Genomic DNA, 12,715 nt, shown 5'->3' with positions numbered 1-12,715 from the left:
CTATTATAGTTTAACATACTGGGAGGCCCAGTATATAATTGTAAATAAATGTGAAAAATTAAAACAGAGTTTCAAGATTTGAGTTTGAACCCCACTGTCCCCTTGAGTTCACCAGGGTGTGAACCACAGCTGAGATACCGCATCACATTTGTTAAAGTTTTTACTTCAGTTTAATGTGGCTAAAGAATAGTACTACCAGAAAATGGAGTATTTCAATTTTATGTCCAGTCATCTGTCTAAGTGTACTTTATTTTTGTTTTAACAAAAGTTAATTCCTTAATAACTTTGTCATCAATTATGAATTAATCGTGTAAAAAAAAATTAGAATGAAATTTGCCAGGTTGTTTCTGCAGATCGTGTGATTGTGACATCAAACTGTTTTCTTGAATGTACGGCATTCCATTCCTGTCAAACGCCAACAAAGGGCATGATGCATTCTTCATTTTATTTCAGGTATTCAGCATGTTTTTGGAGACTTTGGTAGATTTCATCATCATCCATAAGGAGGACCTACAGGATTGGCTGTTTGTGCTCCTGACTCAGCTTTTAAAGAAGATGGGAGCTGATTTGCTCGGTTCCGTACAGGCCAAAGTTCAGAAGGCGCTAGATGTCACCAGGTCAGACCAAGGATCAAGCAGTTTCATTTACTTCTTATACAAAAGGAAAATACTGCAGATGCTGGAAATCTGAAATAAAAACAGAAAATGCTGGAGATACTCAGCAGGTCAGGCAGCATCTGTGAAGAGAGAAACAGGGTTAACGTTTCAGGTCGATGACCTTTCGTCAGAACTGGAAAAAAGCAGGAAATGGAACAGATTTTTAAGCAAGGGTAGGGGCTGGGAAATGGGGGAGGGGATGAAAGAACAAAAGGGAAGGTCTGTGATAGGCTAGAAGGCAGGAGAGGTTAAGAGACATTAAGAGATATTCAAGGCAGAAGGAGATGGTAATGGGACAGGTTAAGAAACAAAGGATGGCTCTAGATGAAGTGTAAATTGCGCTGGGAGAATGAAAGACAGCTGCCATGTGGGAGAGAAGAACAGGAGGCACAAACAAAAAGTGTGGATAAATATATATATTTTTTATCCACACTTTTTGTTTGTGCCTTCTGTTCTTCTCCCACATGGCAGCTGTCTTTCATTCTGCCAGCGCAATTTACACTTCATCTAGACCCATCCTTTGTTTCTTAACCTGTTCCATTACCATCTCCTTCTGCCTTGAATATCTCTTAATGTCTCTTAACCTCTCCTGCCTTCTATCCTATCACAGACCTTCCCTTTTGTTCTTTCATCCCCTCCCCCATTTCCCAGCCCCTCCCCTTGCTTAAAAATCTGTTCCATTTCCTGCTTTTTTCCAGTTCTGACGAAAGGTCATCGACCTGAAACGTTAGCTCTGTTTCTCTCTTCACAGATGCTGCCTGACCTGCTGAGTATATCCAGCAGTTTCTCATTTAATTCTTACTTAGTTTCTGTGCATTTTCAGCGTACTTTAGTACTTTTTGTACATGCTTTTTTTATTGGCATTCTCTCTCCTGTTGTAATTTGAATAGAAACATAGAAGATAGGAGCAGGAGTAGGCCATTCGGCCCCTCGAGATGAGATCATGGCTGATCATCCAAATTCAGTACCCTGTCCCTGCCTTCTCTCCATATCCCTTGATCCCTTTAGCCTTAAGAAATATATCTAACTCCTTCTTGAATATATTTAATGAATTGGCCTCTACTGCCTTCTGTGGTAGAGAATTCCACAGGTTCACCACTCTCTGGGTGAAGAAATTCCTCCTCATCTCAGTCCTAAATGACTTACCCCTTATCCTTAGACTGTGACCCCTGGTTCTGGACTCCCCGGCCATCGGGAACATCCTTCCTGCATCTAGTCTGTTTAGTCCTGTTAGAATTTTATAAGTTTCAATGAGATCCCCTCTCATTCTTCTAAACTCCAGTAAGTATAAGCCCAATCGACCCAATCGCTCCTCATACATCATTCCTGCCAGCCCAGGTATCAACCTGGTGAATCTTCGCTGCACTCCCTCCATGGCAAGATCATCCTTCCTCAGATAAGGCGACCAAAACTGCACACAATACTCAAGATGTGGTCTCACCAAGGCCCTGTACAACTGCAGCAAGACATCCTTGTTCCTGTACTTGAACCCTCTCGCTACGAAGGCCAACATACCAATTGCCTTCTTAACCGCCTGCTGTAACTGCATGCTTACCTTCAGCGACTGGTGCACAAGGACACCCAGGTCTTGTTGCACTTCCCCTTCTCCCAATCTGTTGCCACTCAGATAATCTGCCTTCCTGTTTTTTACACCAAAGTGGATAACCTCGCATTTATCCACATTATACTGCATCTGCCATGCTTCTGCCCAATCACCCAACCTGTCCAAATCATACTGGAGTTTCTCGGCATCCTCCTCACAGCACCCACGCCCACCCAGCTTTGTGTCGTCTGCAAACTTGGAGATATTACATCTAGTTCCCTCGTCTAGATCATTAATATATATTGTGAATAGCTGGGGTCCTAGGAATGAACCCTGCGGTACCCCACTAGTCACTGCCTGCCACTCAGGAAAAAGCCGTTTTATTCCAACTCTTTGCTTTCTGTCTGCCAACCAGTTCCCTATCCAAGTCAATACCTTGCCCCCAATCCCATGTGCCTTAACTTTACACGCTAATCTCTTATGCGGGACCTTATCGAAAGCCTTCTGAAAGTCCAAATACACCACATCCACTGGTTCTCCCTTATCTATTTTATCAGTTACATCCTCAAAAAATTCCAGTAGATTAGTCGAGCACGATTTACCTTTTGTAAATCCATGTTGACTTTGTCCGATCCAGTCACTGTTTTCCAAGTGCTCTGCTATTGCGTCTTTTATAATGGACTCTAGCATTTTCCCCACTACCGATGTCAGGCTTACCGGTTTATAATTCCCCATTTTCTCTCTACCACCTTTTTTGAATAGTGGGGTAACATTAGCTACCCTCCAATCCATGGGTACTGTTCCAGAGTCTATAGAATTTTGGAAGATGACCAGCAATGCATCTACTATTTCTAGGGCCACTTCCTTAAGTACCCTAGGATGTAGATTATCAGGCCCTGGGGATTTATCGGCCTTCAATCCCGTCAATTTTCCTAACACCATTTCCCTACAAATACTGATTTCTTTCAATTCCTCCCTCTCATTAGACCCTATGTTCCCCAATATCTCTGGGAGGTTATTTGTGTTGTCCTTTGTGAAGACAGAACCAAAGTATGTATTTAATTGGTATGCCATTTCTTTGTTCCCCATTATAAATGCCCCTGATTCTGACTGCAAGGGACCTACGCTTGACTTCACCAATCTTTTTCTCTTCACATATCTATAAAAGCTTTTACAGTCAGTTAATTAACAGGTCTCTGCAAGCTTACTCTCATACTCTATTTTCCCCTCCTTAATTAATCCCTTTGTCCTCTTTTGAATCCTAAACAGCTCCCAATCCTCAGGTTTACTGCTTTTTCTGGCCAATTTATATGTCCTCTCCTTGATTCTTATGCTAACCCTATTTTCTCTTGTTAGCCACAGTTGAGTCACCTTTTTTGTTTTATTTTTATGCCAAACTGGGATGAACAATTCTGTAGTTCATCCATGCGATCTTTGAATATTTGCCATTGCCTATCCACCGTCAACCCTTTGAGTGACATTCCCCAATCAATCCTACCCAACTCGCGCCTCATACCATCGTAGTTTCCTTTATTTAAATTCAGGACCCTAGTCTCTGAGTCAACTACTTCACTCTCCATCTTAATGAAGAATTCAATCATATTATGATCGCTCCGACCCAAGGGGCCTCGCACAACAAGATTGCTAATGAATCCTTTCTCATTACATAATACCCAGTCTAAGATGGCCTGATCTCTAGTTGGTTCCTCGACATATTGGTCCAGGAATTCCTCCTCCACAGTATTGTTACTAATTTGGTTAGCCCAATCTATATGTAGATTAAAGTTACCCATGACAACTGCTGTGCCCTTATTGCACGCTTCTTTAATTTCCCTTTTAATGCCATCCCCAACCTCCGCATTACTGTCATGTTTTCTGCCCCTTGGTATTTCTCAGTTCTACCCATACAGATTCCACATCATCAGAGCTAATATCCGTCCTTACAATTGTGTTAATCCCTTCTTTAACCAGCAATGCTACCCCACCTCCTTTTCCTTTTTGCCTATCTTTCCTGAATATTGAGTTCCCAGCCTTGGCCACCCTGGAGCCATGTTTCTGTAATCCCACTCATATATTCGTTTACCTCTATTTGCGCAGCTAATTCATCCACCTTATTACGAATGCTCCTCGCATTAAGAGACAAGGCCTTCAGGCTTGGTTTTTTAACGCTCTTAGACCTTTTAGAATTATTATTTACTGTGGCCATGTTTGATTTAAACCCTTGATTTCTCTGACTGCCACCTTTGTTTTTCTCCTTCCTGTCTTTTACTTCCATCCTTGTTTCCCTTTCCTCTTTCTCCCTGCTCAGGTTCCCAACCCCCTGCCATTTTAGTTTAAACCCTCCCCCAGAGCACTAGCAAACACTCCCCCTAGGACATCAGTCCCGGCCCTGCCCAGGTGCAAACCATCTGATTTGTACTGGTCCCACCTCCCCCAGAACCGGTTCCAATGTCCCAGGAATTTGAATCCCTCCCCCTGGCACCATTCCTCTAGCCACGTATTCATCTGAAATATCCTTTTATTTCTACTCTGACTAGCACGTGGCATTGGTAGCAATCCTGAGATTATAAGGTCCTATTTTTTAAATTTACCTCCTAACTCCCTATATTCAGCTTTTAGGACCTCATCCCGTTTTTTACCTATATCGTTGGTACCTATATACACCACGACAACTGGCTGTTCACCCTCCCCTTCCAAAATATTCTGCAGCCGCTCTGAGACATCCTTGACCCTTTCACCAGGGAGGCAACACACCATCCTGGAGTCTCGTTTGCTGCCGCAGAAACGCCTATCTATTCCCCTTACAATAGAATCCCCTATTACAATAGCTCTACCCCTTTTTTCCCCTCCCGTCGTGTGCAGCAGAACCACCCCTGGTGCCAGGAAGTTGGCTGCTGCTGGTGACTTTATTGTCATGTTACTTCCTGATCTTTGAATGCAGTCCGTTTCTCTTAAGGTAGTTTAATATTTTGCTGGGGTGCATTGAGCAGAGACCTGGCAGCATCTTTCCATTGATTGTAAGGCTCATCAGATGGCTAGTAGCAAAGAGCTTATTGACCAAGGAAAAGTCAAGTCCTGAATACTCTAAGAGGTGCAAAGCCTGTCTCCTTTTATATTGTCTGGTACAATCCGAGATGGAAGAACTGCACTCCTGCTGCTGATGACACATTAACATGACAAAATTACCTTTGAATAGATTCTAATGGTATACTTAGATGAAAAGGATATTTATTTTGTTCAGAAAGCCAGTTACAATTTTACTTTAATTTACTATGCCGCAGACCCTCCTGGCAGTTGGTTGCTTTGTGATCCACTCAATCACATTTCAAAAGGCCTAATCTATCGAACATTACTTTTCTGGTTTCTGAAGGTTCACATTGCATCCAGTGGGTGGACCTCAATGGGTGGATTGCATGAGCCATCTAACTTCCCACCCGTGGGACCAGATTCCTGACACTTGCAAGGCCACACAATGATAAGCTAATTTGCCAACTGCTTCAGAGTCTTGCACTGCTGGTCAAACATCTACATTCTTACATTTTCTGGAACCACTCCCAAAACTGACACCTCAACATCAATTGACCAAATCCCATAAAATCAGTTATATTCTTCCCATCTAACCACACTTTCCAAATGTTCTCCAACTCAATGACTAATTTTCTGTAAGGACATTATGGTGATTTTCCACAACTTCTTAAATTTTTGCCTATATACTTCAGGCATCAAGTCTTAGCTAGTCAGAATAACATGCAATACAATTTTATAATCCATAGTATCCCTGGGATCCTCATGAAAATGCAGTGAGTGCTTTACTACCAAGTGATAGCACTAGCTTCTTGGCCCAAGTTCCTTTTGTCTCTCTTAGGATGCTGTGTTAATATTTCAAAAGCCCTTAAAAAATTCAGGGTTATGCTAAAACTCTATTGTTGGATCTGAAGCATCCATGACCATAACTATGGGGGTTTGGTGCAAAACTTCAACAAAGTTACATAAGAACATCAGAACTAGGAGCAGGAGTAGGCCATTCGGCCCGTCGAGCCTGCTCCGCCATTTAATAAGATCATGGCTGATCATCTACCTCAACTCCACTTTCCTGCACTATCCCCATATCCCTTGATTCCCTTAATATCCAAAAATCTATCAATCTCTGTCTTGAATATACTCAACAACTGAGCCTCCACAGCCCTCTGGGATAGAGAATTCCAAGATTCACCACCCTGAGTGAAGACATTTCTCCTCGTCTCAATCCTAAATGGCCAAGCCCTTATTCTGAGACTGTGACCCTGGTTCTCGACTCCCCAGTCAGGGGAAACACCCTCCCTGCATCTACCCTGTCAAGCCCTGTAACAATTTTGTATGTTTTAATGAGAACACCTCTCATTCTTCTAAACTCAAGAATATAGGCCCAGTCTACTCAATCTCTCCTCATAGGACAATCCCCCCATCCCAGGAATCAGTCTGGTGAACCTTCGTTGCACTCCCTCTGTGGCAAGTATATCCTTCCTTAGGTAAGGAGACCAAAACTGTACACAATACTCTGTGTGGTCTCACCAGGGCCCTATATAATTGCAGTAAGACGCCTTTACTCTACCATTTGCTTTCTTAATTGCTCGCTGTACCTGCATGTTAACTTTCAGTGATTCGTGTACAAGGCCACCCAGGTCCCTCTGAACACCAACATTTCCCAATCTCTCACCATTTAAAAAATACTCTGCTTTTCTGTTTTTCCGACCAAAGTGGATTACTTCACATTTCTCCATATTATATTGCATTTGCCATGTTCTTGCCCACTCACTTAGCTTGTCTATCCCCTTGAAGCCTCTTTGCATCCTCCTCACAACTTACATTCCCACCTAGCTTTGTATCATCAGCAAACTTGGATATAATACATTTGGTCCCCTCATCCAAATCATTGATCTAGATTGTGAATAGCTGAGGCCCAAGAACTGATCCTTGCGGTACCCCACTAATTACAGCCTGCCAACCCAAAAATGACCCATTTATTCCTGCTCTCTGTTTTCTGTCCGTTAACCAATCCTCAGCCCATGCTAGTATATTACTCCCAATCTCATGAGCCCTAATTTTGTTTAATAACCTCTTGTGTGGCACCTTATCAAATGCCTTCTGAAAATCCAAATGCCTACATCCACTGGTTCCCCCTTATCTATTCTGCTAAGTTACAACCTCAAAAAACTCTAACAGATTTGTCAAACATGATTTCCCTTTCATAAATCCATGTTGACTCTGCCCAATCCTATTATTATTTTCTAAGTGCCCTGTTATCATGTCCTTAATAATAGATTCTTTTCCCCAGTACTGGTGCCAGTGCCCCATGAAATGAAACCCCTTTCTCCCACACCACACTCTGAGCCACGCATTTAAACCTCGAATCTATTTGTCCCTATGCCAATTTGCGTGTAGCTCAGGTAACAATCCAGAGATTATTACCTTTTGAGGTTCTGCTTTTTAATTTGGATCCTAGCTTCTCAAACTCCCTCAGCAGAACTTAATTCCTAATTCTACATGTGTCGTTGGTTCCAACATGGACCACGACAACTGGATTCTCCCCCTCTCACTCCAAATTCTTCGCCAGCCGCGAGGAGATCTCCTTAACCCTGGCACCGGGCAGGCAACACAGCCGTCGGTACTCCCTGTTGCGGCTGCAGAGAACAGTATCTATCGCCCTGACTATACTGTTGGCCACCACTACCACATTCCTTTTTATTCCCCCCACTTTAATGGCCTCCTGTCAGTCCTTGCTCTCATCCATACAGGCAGCAAGTACCTCGTACCTGTTGGACAAGAGCGACGGTTGAGGCTCCTCCATCACTATATCCTGGGTCCCCATACCTTCTTGTCTTGCAGTCACACCCTCCTGTCCCTGATCATTGACTAACTCTAATGTACAGCTTAACCTAAGGGGTGTGAGCCTAAGTGTCCAGGTAACTCTCCCCTTCCCTGATGCATCACAATGTCTGCAGCTTGGTCCCCAGCTCAAGAACTCTGAGCAGAAGTTCCTCGAGCTGCAGGCACTTACCGCAGATGTGGTTGCTCGGGATCTCGTTGGTCTCCACCAACTCCCACGTGCTGCAGTTACGACACACCACCTGCACTGCCATTTCTATCTAACCTTATTTTATTTATATAATTATAGTTAGAGTATTTATTCAAACGATTATTTTTACTTTTTTAGTTTTAATTAGTTAATTTAGTTTAAGTTATTCTATAAAGTTATAGTAGTTAATACTCCCAGTTCTGAATGTAATCCAGTTACCTAACCTAGCGAGCGAAAGAGCTGTAATACTCACCAACCAATCACCTTCCTGCTGTCCTGTGACGTCACCCTCTTTTTTTTTTAAAGTTGCTGCCACTGCTCCCGCTCAGGTCCGCGCTGTGTCCTGGGCCTTCTCCAGTGCTCCCTTTATGATGCTGCCTCCACTGCCGCCGCTCCCACTCAGGTCCGCGCTGTGTCCTGGGCCTTCTCCGGTACTCCCTTTATGATGCTGCCGCCGCTCCCGCTCAGGTCCACGCTGTGTCCTGGGCCTTCTCTGGTGCTCCTTTTAAGCCGCTGCTCCCGCTCAAGTTAACGTTGAAGTTAACGTGTCAGTCATGGCTCAGTGAGTCAGAAGGTTGTGGGCTCAAGACTCGCCCCCAGAGACTGGAGCACAAAAATCTAGGCTGACACTTCAGTACAGTACTGCGGGAGTGCTTCACTGTCGGAGGTGTGGTCTTTCGGATGAGAACTTAAACTGAAGCCCCGCCTGTTCTTTTCAGGTGGACATAAAAGATCCCATGGCACTATTTTAAAGAAGAGCAGGGGCGTTATCCCCGGTGTCCTGGTCAATATTTATTCCTCATTCAACATCATAAAAAAATAGATTACCTGTCCATTATCACATTGCAGTTTGTGGGAGCTTGCTGTGCGCCAGTTATCTGCTGCAGTTCCTACATTACAACAATGACTACACTTCAAAAGTACTTCATTGGCTGTAAAGTGCTTTGGGATGTCCTGAGGTTGTGAAAGGTGCTATATAAATGCAAGCCTCTCTATTCTCTGTCACTTTTTTCTTTGTCTTGCACTTCCTCATTTTCTTTGTTGCTCCTGCTTGTTCTCGTTGACAAATTGGGGTAATCTGCCTGAGATTTACAACTCATTTGAAGCTCACACAGGAACCAAAGAAATCAAATATGCATCGCATACTTGCACCACGATGTCAAATACAAAGGATGAGTGCACCTCTGGCACCATTTTGAAGTTTGTCTCTATGATGAACACCAACACCTATACAGATAAACAAAATACTGCGGATGCTGGATGAGAGAGAGGGAACCTTTCAGGTTCTGACTAAAGGTCATCGACCTGAAACATTAACTCTTTCTCGATGGATGCTGCCTGACCTGCTGAGTATTTCCAGCATTTTCTGTTTTAATTTCAGATTTCCAGCATCTGCAGTATTTTGCTTTTGTTGATGTTGGAGATTAACAGTTTTTAAGCAAGTACAGAGCCAGGAAATGAGGGGGGGGGCGGGGGCAAGATGAAAGAACAAAAGGGGAAGGTCTGTAATCAGGTGGAGAGCGGGAATGATTAAATGGTGAAAGGGATGATGGTGCAAGGCAAAAAGGGTTGGTAGTCAGTGTTCCCTCTAAGCTGTGAGTGTGCACGACCACGCAGTAATCTGCAAGGTACCGCGCAGGCTGCTCACAAGCTTTTCCATTTGAAATACTGCGCATGTGCAGAAATTTAAAGGGACTGCGCATTGAAATAAACAGGCCGCACACAACAAAGACAATTTAGAGGGAACATTGGTGGTAATATTCCATTTTAGCACATGGTTTGTCAGTATAAAATGTTACAAGAGGGAGTAATTGAACATTATAACATTAACCGGTAACAAAGGCTAAAACTGTAAACTCCTTCACAATCTATTCAGAGAAATACTAACTACTTTTTTTTTTTGCTTGTAGAGAGTCCTTCCCATTTGATCAGCAATTCAATATTCTTATGCGTTTTATTGTGGATCAAACACAAACGCCTAACCTCAAGGTTGGTATAAAAATGACAATTTAAAATATCCAGTTGGTGTACTGTGCTAGATTTATTTTGGGAAATAAATTAGTATTTGAAACCTTACTTATAAGCATGCCCTGTACTAGTTTGGGATTGAACAGCAGGTGAAAATTCTGAACCGGTTCAAAAGAAGGGATTCAGAAAATCCAAATATTGATCCAATTAGAAGTCTCTTTTATAAATGACGACTAGCTGGGGAGCCCCGCGTTGCGAGGGCAATTTTGGGGCGCTTGGTCTCCCTGCCCCTGTGTGTCCCCCCTCTCCCTGTCATGTCCTCTCCCTGTCCTATCCCTCCCTCCCCTCTCTCCATCCCCTCCTCTCCATCCCCTCCTCTCCCTCCCTCCCCTCCCCTGTCTCCCTCCCTCCCTCCCCCCAACCACCCCCACCCCTCCCCCCAACCACCCCCAGTCCCCTCTGTCCCTCTCTCCGGCCCCTCCCCCTGCCTAGCGCCTGAGGTCCGGTGCCGTTGCGATAGTGGCCGGGCCGGGACGGACCGTAGCTGAGGTCCCCCGCGTATGGCGCGGCTGGTGGACGGCCGCTGCGGGCGGGCGGCGCATGCGCGGTCAGTGCGGGCGGCGCGAGCCCCCCGTGATTTCCCGAGGCTCGCCCCCCCCCCCCCCCCCATTAAATTGTAATTTAATTCCCTAACACATCATTAAAATATTTACCTTAGTTCCCTAACACACAAAGTGTGGGGGGAAAAATTATGAAAAATCAAGATGGCGGCCACTCACCTCGGTTCAGAAGGATAAGGCCCGCCCACACACGCACCGATTGGTCGACCGGTCAGGTCACCGAAGCGTAGGATTGGTCAATCGTCGAGTCACTCGACACAACTGTAGGAAGGAACCCGCCGTCCGATTGGTGGACCTCGACGTCACACGGCCGCTAATGAGATGCTAATGAGCGGAACGCTGAACGTTTTTGGGATACCGCGGGCGGGATTTTTGTCCGGCCGAAACGTAAATACGCCTATGACCGGTCCGGAATTGCAAGCTTTCTTTTGAGGCGACACGCGCGTCGGTACGCTCTGTAACTTTCAAACGTATAGAGAACGGACAGACAGACATCGGGACAGACAGAAGAGCCGCTTTATATATATAGATACTGCACATGCAGAGAGAGTGTTTGACATTTGGCCCATACTGGTATAGTGAGACACCATTCCCTGATTTATGCTAAATTCTGTGTTGGATCACAGCGACAGATAATTGACGGGAAGTCACCGGGATAGGTAGATTTTGATGTCTTAAGTTTTTAAATGAGAAAAAAAATTGTCAATTAGATTTTCTCCTTCATTGTGATGTAAACAGTTCTCCATCCTACTTATATTCTTGTGTCTACTTCCTTTTCATGATATTGGTGGAGATCTGGGAGCAGATCTCCAGCACTTTGTGTACAGCTCGTGGAGGGGAGGAAATAATAATTAATAATTAATTAAATAAACCTAAATAAATTAAGCTTTGTGTAAAGACACCTTTTTATGAGGCAATAACTGAAGTTGGTTGGTATACCCAACAATACAGGAAACTTTGGTTTATCCGGAGGTTAACTGTCCGGAATGCTCGAGCCACCGGCAAAATTCAGGAGTCGGTTCAGTAAGTTTTTTTTCTTTTTGTTGCTTTTTTTTCACTAGTCAGGCTCTGCAAGGTCTAGCTAAAGCTGTTGCTTAGCTACAGAGACGCTTGCAAGCTACGGCCGACTGTTTAGAAGCACAGGGTTTGTTGCTAGATACGGAGCTCAAAAGCTTCCGTATGTTTTAACATTAGCGCTGGTTTGTCCGGCAGTTTTGATGGGACGGCAACAGCTCGGTCCCGTCGGTGCCGGATATCACAAAGTTTCCTGTAGTTCGACCTCGATTTGTTCTCTTGAGGCCAGGGCTGATGTACAAGGCTCTTTCCACTTGAGGTTCCAAATCTAAGTGTGTTCAGGCTAGTGACGCAAAAGTGTTTAAAAAATTTCATTATGTCGCAATTGCAGATTATCCCAAAATAAATTATATGCCATTTGAGTGTAATCTGTGGGGTTGAGAATTTTTTTTTTTTTTAAGTCTCCTCTCGTCATAGTTCTGGATTTTGTGAAAAGTAACTCTTCACAAAAGTCTTTGTACGGAACACATGAAACGTGAACCATCAGTCATGACTCTGTCTTGGTTTATCATGTTTCGTGCTTGCTTCATTATGTTCATATACTTTTATTTGAAGGTTAAAGTTGCAATCTTGAAGTACATTGAGAGGCTGGCTCGGCAGATGGACCCAGCAGATTTTGTTAATTCCAGTGAGACCCGCCTTGCCGTTTCCCGAATCATAACCTGGACAACTGAACCAAAGAGCTCTGATGTGAGAAAGGTAGGTAGTTTAATATAGTTTAGAATCTTTTTAGCAGCTCGGGCACGATGGGCCAAATGGCTTCCTTCTGTGTTTTATGATTCTATGAATCAAAAACACA

At 44.0% G+C, this 12,715-nt stretch overlaps 1 protein-coding gene across 15 annotated transcripts in view; it reads left to right on the top strand.

The window, feature by feature from the left end:
- clasp1a (cytoplasmic linker associated protein 1a) overlaps positions 1–12,715 on the top strand; it is a 362,676-nt gene that overhangs the window by 246,326 nt on the left and 103,635 nt on the right. For all 15 annotated transcript variants that reach the window (XM_085986887.1, XM_085986895.1, XM_085986890.1 and 12 more), the window contains 3 exons: positions 454–617; positions 10,165–10,243; positions 12,472–12,615. In XM_085986887.1, coding sequence (XP_085843013.1) covers positions 454–617; positions 10,165–10,243; positions 12,472–12,615 — 387 coding nt within the window. The remainder of the gene's footprint in view (positions 1–453; positions 618–10,164; positions 10,244–12,471; positions 12,616–12,715) is intronic.

The sequence above is a fragment of the Somniosus microcephalus genome, chromosome 4, assembly GCF_052327205.1.
Source record: "Somniosus microcephalus isolate GS21.2 chromosome 4, FLI_Smic_1.0, whole genome shotgun sequence".
NCBI classification, from domain to species: Eukaryota; Metazoa; Chordata; class Chondrichthyes; order Squaliformes; family Somniosidae; genus Somniosus; species Somniosus microcephalus.
The sequence above is the reverse complement of the archived record's forward strand: the minus strand, read 5'-3'. Positions and strand labels throughout refer to the sequence as shown.